This window comes from Fulmarus glacialis, unplaced genomic scaffold (genome assembly GCF_000690835.1).
Source record: "Fulmarus glacialis isolate BGI_N327 unplaced genomic scaffold, ASM69083v1 scaffold20663, whole genome shotgun sequence".
In the NCBI taxonomy this organism is placed as follows: Eukaryota; Metazoa; Chordata; class Aves; order Procellariiformes; family Procellariidae; genus Fulmarus; species Fulmarus glacialis.
The window spans coordinates 1-5,641 of record NW_009201253.1 but is presented as its reverse complement, the minus strand read 5'-3'; the positions used below and the strand labels follow the sequence as shown (position 1 = coordinate 5,641).

At 59.5% G+C, this 5,641-nt stretch overlaps 1 protein-coding gene across 1 annotated transcript in view; it reads right to left on the bottom strand.

Annotated features, from left to right (window-relative positions):
- Window positions 1-5,440, bottom strand: part of RHOT2 (ras homolog family member T2) — a gene marked incomplete at its 3' end in the record, with an annotated part of 6,589 nt that extends 1,149 nt beyond the window's left edge. The window contains exons 1-10 of the mRNA XM_009573887.1: window positions 5,392-5,440; window positions 4,727-4,835; window positions 4,165-4,266; window positions 3,577-3,675; window positions 3,035-3,143; window positions 2,630-2,750; window positions 1,703-1,787; window positions 444-589; window positions 255-355; window positions 52-182 (exon numbers count right to left, since the gene is read on the bottom strand). Coding sequence (XP_009572182.1) covers window positions 52-182; window positions 255-355; window positions 444-589; window positions 1,703-1,787; window positions 2,630-2,750; window positions 3,035-3,143; window positions 3,577-3,675; window positions 4,165-4,266; window positions 4,727-4,835; window positions 5,392-5,423 — 1,035 coding nt within the window. The remainder of the gene's footprint in view (window positions 1-51; window positions 183-254; window positions 356-443; window positions 590-1,702; window positions 1,788-2,629; window positions 2,751-3,034; window positions 3,144-3,576; window positions 3,676-4,164; window positions 4,267-4,726; window positions 4,836-5,391) is intronic.
- Between the last annotated feature and the right edge of the window lie 201 nt (window positions 5,441-5,641).

Genomic DNA, 5,641 nt, shown 5'->3' with positions numbered 1-5,641 from the left:
CCGCTGGGACACCCTGCCGCAGCGCGGCCGGAGAGGGGAGCAGCCACTCACCGCGAGGCTCCTGCCGAGGAAGGCCTGCAGGAAGGCGGACTTGCCTGCGCCCCGGGCTCCCAGCACCTTGCAGAGGAAGACGTTTCTCTGGGTCTGGCCTTTCTCCAGGTCGATCCTCTTCTCCCGAGTCACTGGCAGGAGAGAGGCTGGGTGAGCAAGAGGAGGGAGCTGAGCTGTGACAGGAGGGGAGGGCATGGCCGTACCCGTGAGGGCTTGTGTCTGTGAGTCCTGCTCTGAGAGGATGGGGTAGCCCAGGTAGCCCAGGCACTCCAGGCAGTGCCGCACATCCAGATAAGCCACGAGCCTGGAGAGATAGAGCGCACCGGGAAGCCAACAGGGTCAGCAAGGGCTTAGCGACGTGACTAAAGACGGGGGAGAGGGACTGAGCTTACGTCCACTGGCAGAGGAATCCATGCAGGGAAAGCAGGCCTTTATCAGTGGTGCATACCGTGTTGTAGAGCTCGGGGCCCCAGGGCACGCAGGGGAAGACGCTGAAGAAGTTCTGCAGCTCTGCGGGGGAGAGGGCTCCGTCCTGGTCCTGCCAAAACAAAGGGGAGTCAGCACCTGCGGCAGGACACAGCCCATGCACACACTGGCGACTCTCTCCAGCCACACCAAGCATTGTCGGGGTCCAGAGAGGGTCCCTGGCACACAAGCCACCCTGCTCACTGCTGCAGAATGACACAGGGATGCTTTCAATGGCAGAAATCAATTGCAAGCAAGGCCAGAGCCGTGTGAGCGTGCAGAGAGCCTGCGCCCCAGGGACTCCCATCGCTGCACAAGAGACAGGCCAATTCTGCTCTGTGATTGCAGCTGGAACTAGTGCCAGCCCTGCTGCTGGGCAGGACCCATTCACAGTCACCCCACAGCCCTGAGCCACCCTGCAGCAGCCTGCATCAGCCCATGCTGCAGGGTAACTAACGGAAGGTCTGTGTGCGGCCGTGGGCCACTGGCCACCAGCTAACCACATGCCAAGGCAGCACCTTCAGGCTGGTGTGCCACAGGGCCATGCCACAGAGGATCTGGGCACACAGCGACACGCATCCACTCCGTGCTGCAATTCCCCGTGGCCACAGCGCTGCCGTACCCCAGGTGCACATCAACATCTGAATAACTAGTCCGAGCACGTGCATGCAGATCCAATACATCCACTTCTCCCACTCGCCAAAGAGCCAGAGTATGGCACAAATCTGTTGCTTTCTGTCCCCCTCTCTGGCCTGGCACCCCCTCCACAGGGCTGGCAGCCGTGCAGATGCCTGTGCTTGGTCTGTAGTTGCAGGCCAGCAGCTGTGCCCGCTTTCCTTGCCACTCTGCGTGCTGCAGCCAGGCACTACGAGGGTCCGTACCAGTTTGATGTTAACTCTGACTCATCCCCTGAAAGCCCAAACTTTACCCGTTGGTCAAAGGGTAATGACCACAACCCTTGACATGCTGCTGCCATCAGACTACCTACAGCTTGCTGTGACCACCTCCTGCTCCCAAAGCCTTGGCAAGAAGCGGTGAAGAGAGCACTGTGGCAGAAGAAAGCCCTTCACTGGCGCTACGGCTGCTCCCTGGAACAGAGCGGTGGACAGGAGAGCAGCTACGCCCAAACGTGCAGGCCTAGTGGAGAGCATCCCCTCCCCAGGCAGCTCCATCGCGTGCTGCCCACCTTGTCGTGCTTCTCAAACAGCCGCTGCAGGAACTGGTAGCCCAAGTGGTTGAGCTCCGTGGAGCAGCCAGGGGGAAGGCGGAACCTGTCGGAAGAGACCCAAGTGAGCCTCCTCAGGCCCCGAATGAAGGGCAGCGTGTGAGCGGGTCTTCAGACAAGCCAGATCTCACCCAGAGCACACAGCTCCCCACTCCCTCCCTGCTCAAGGCCAGCAGTTGTCTCCAGGCCTGGCTATCCCTTGACACAGCCCCCTTGTTTTGGGGAGAAGCCCTCGAGGGTGCACAGTGGCCTCTCCTCAGCACATCCGCGCTGCCCAAGCAGCTAGGGAGATGATGTAGCCCTCGCTCTGCCTCGTGCCCAGGGCTTCAGTAGGGCACAGCACTAGCCCCGGGGTGCCTTCCACCAGCACAGGCCCTGTCGCCTCCCCGCGCAGCCTGCTGTCTGGGGAGAGGATGAGGCAGCTCACAAGCCAAACCCTTTCATTACTGCCAGATCACCACCTCCGGAGTGGCAGGGAGCAGAGAAGAGACAGCAGCTGCAGAATCAGCCGGGAGGGCTATGCTGACAGCTCGCCGCTCCCAGCTCAGGCAGAGGCAGAACAGCCTTCAAAAACCCCTTGCTGATGTCAAGGGAAGTCAGGGACAGGCCTTCATTCCCCGTCTCCTCGCCCGCCTACATGAGAGCCAGCAGCACAGTGAGCAGCTCCAAGGCCCATTGTATTCGTCGCCAACCCCGTGCGTCAGCTCCTGCCCGCAGGGGAAGGTGAGGAGCATGAACCTGACCGTGAGGGTGAGGATTCAGCCTCAGCTGAGGAACGGGGTAGAGCCCAGGGTGCAGAAAGGAGCCAGCAAAGGTACTGGGGAGCCTGAGTTGCACACCATGGGGCTGTCACACCCTGCCCGCCCCGCTCCGTGGCAGGATACGCACTGTGGGTAGAGATAGTCATCCGTCAGCTCCAGCTCATCATCGTAGCCGAAGCGGCGAAGGATGGTCCAGGTGGTCTCGTGCCGGCCCCTCTGGATGAAGAGCGTGTTGAGGAAGAGGAAGCCTGCAGGAGAGATCAGGCAGCTCAGACACAGTGGGGCCAACTGAGCACTCAGCCTCGGGGATCCACTCCTCGGAACCATGCTTTCCCTGGGAAAACAGGCTGCTTGGACAGAGAGCTCTAGTAGCCACAGCAGGCTCAGGCTTGCTTTGACAAGAGGGACTAATCAGGCTTGGAATGAGAGCCAGGAGGCTCAGCCCGAGGACAGGGCCCCCTCACAATGTGCTGAAGGAGATGGGTCCCTCCATCCCTTGCTGGGAAGGGACATGGAGCCCTTGTACCGTTACCGTTCAACGTCAGGCCGTTGTCCTGCACCCCGTCTGTGGTGTTCTTCCACACAACCATCTTCACGTCCTCCAGGGCCTGGGGAGCCAGTGGGTTTCCAAAACAGGACTTCTACCTCCCAAGAGAAAAGGTCATCGTCAGCAAAGCACACAGACAGCGCAATCCTCTGTCTCACCAGCATGCCTCTCCCCTGGCAAGGAGTCGGTGTTTCTAGGAGAGAAAATCCACCCAGCTCAGGGATTACTGCCTTGACCAAACCCCTGTCCTTCAGCATCCCAATAACGTGACTCTCAATATCTCCAGAGCCTCCTGCTCTTCCCACTGCAGAGCAAACTCGGCCCACGCTTAGCGAAGACGGAAGACCCGTGGATCCCCATGTGCTCCAAGATACACCCTACGGTGCTTTAGCTGTGCAACAGCAGAAGTACTGAATGCAAACAGGACAGCTGTGTCAGGAGCGGGGCAGCCTTTCTGCCTGGTATTGGACAGAAAGGGGCTTTCCACAAGGGACTGGGGAATATCTCAGCTCTGCAGCCAGCCCTACCTGGAAGTAGTTGAGTTCATCATCACTAAGGATCTGGTTGTTATCCTGGTCTGAGAGGTTGAAAATCCGGGTCAGCGCTCGGGCACATGCAGGTTTCAGCTGCAAGAGACCAACCATGGTGACAAAAACAGGGCACCACCTTCAGCCTGGCCCTTCCTCCTGCCTCCTGAAACCCCATGCGCAGAGGAGTTCCCTTCCTGTACCGGCTGGGAACATGGTCCAGCTAGGCCAGTGCCACAGCCATCTTGGAGGCAGGAGTCAGAAGCAGGACAGCCCACAGGGAAGTTTTCTCCTGGACCCTTCCCACCATGGCTGCCACACGGTCTGGAGCACGAGGGCTTCTATCCCAACATGCTCCCAGTCCTTGCAGATCTCTCTGGCCTGGATATACTCAGCTGGCTGCACTGAGCACGGGAGATGAGTATTTTCCCCTCTGTCAGCTCCCCCCAGGGGTACCGCTTTCCCCTTGTTCTGGCTGCCTCGGCCCAAACCTTCCACCCTCCTACCCAGGGGCAGAAGCACAGCACCAGACCAGAGCGCTGTGATGGGAAGGAGACTCCTCCAGGGGCTGTGAGCCGTGCTTCCTACCTGCTTCTCCTCTGGGTCATAGAGGGGGGCGGTGGGGTGCAGCACAGCTTTCTGGGCATAGTAGAAGAGCTCAGAGATGTTCTTGAGGTTCTTGGCAGAGCACTGGGGATTCAAAGGAAGAGACAGCCCTGTGAGCGGGGACAGGCGATGGGCTGGTGACAAGGGGCAGGAGGAGGATGATATGAGCTCCTTGAGCCAGACAAGTTGTGCATCAAAGCACAGAGCAATGTCTGCCCACCAAAAAATAAAAGGGAAAACTCCTGCTTGTGCTCTGGCTTTGCTGCGCCCATTCCACAGCCACAGAGCCAACAGGGGCTGCACGAAGCCCCAACACCAGTTACAGCTAGAGGGCCGGAGTGGGCAGACACTGAAACGCACTCCCTGCGAGGAAGGCAAAGGACAGAAAGCCTAAAGCACAGGCCCTCAAGACCCAGCTTGGGGCACTTCTGCAGAGTAACATTAGCACGGCAAATCTCCACAAGCACGAAGGCTCCCTGGCTCACACCAGGCAAGCACTCCTACCCCTCAAGGAGGCTTTGCAGAAACCCTCCAGTTCCCTCACCTCCACACAGGTCTCGATCTCCGAGAACTGGTTCATGATGGGCAGGATGACATCCATGGAGCTCCCCACCTGCAGGTCAGACTTGTTTCCCACTAAAATAATGGGGATCCTGGGGAAGAAAGACGGGAGTGTCAGAGAGCACGAGTGAAGCCACCCCTCTCTTGGTCTTGGCCCTGCCCCAGCCACGCGTGGTCCCAGGCAGCAAGCCGGGGAGCCTCCCCACCCGCCTCCGCAAGGTCCACAGCAGCTTTTCTGCCTCCCACGGCTGGGAGCATCCATCTGGAGAAACAGACTGCCTGATCCAGCTTACGCTTTCACCCAGCAACATTATGTTCGGGAGCCTTTAATCCAGCACAGCAGCCTCCTGCCTAAGCGATCCACACACAGATTGTGGCTTCTGTGCTCCCTTACTCCTTTGGCAGCCTCCTCTCCCTGCCTGGCTGAGAAGAGATCAAGGGGGGAAGGAACCCTCTCCCATGGCCCTCTGCCTCAGCTAGATCTGCGAGGGAGAAAAGCCCCCACGTCCTTCTGCTACAAGTGGTCTGGCCATAAGCCACAAAGTTGGTTTGATCTGAGCAACCTCTGCACGATGCAAAGGTGGTGGGGACCCCACAGCCTGCAGAATCCCCCAATTCTCCACCCACGGACCATGCCACACACGGTACCTGGAGCCCTTTTCAACTCCTCCGTTCACCATCGGGATCCACTTTGTGCGAATCTGAAAGGCGAGCACAGGGAAAGGCCTGTCAGCGCAGCCTGGGGAGGGAGAGGCAGCTCCCAGCACAGGCGCCGCGGCAGTCAGCAGGGCCCTGCAGCCATCTGCTCCCCGGCATTCCCCCGCACCAGCAGGCAGAGCAGACCCAGGTATGCTGGATGCCAGCAGAAAGATCCAACAAGCCTGTTGCCCCCCACCAC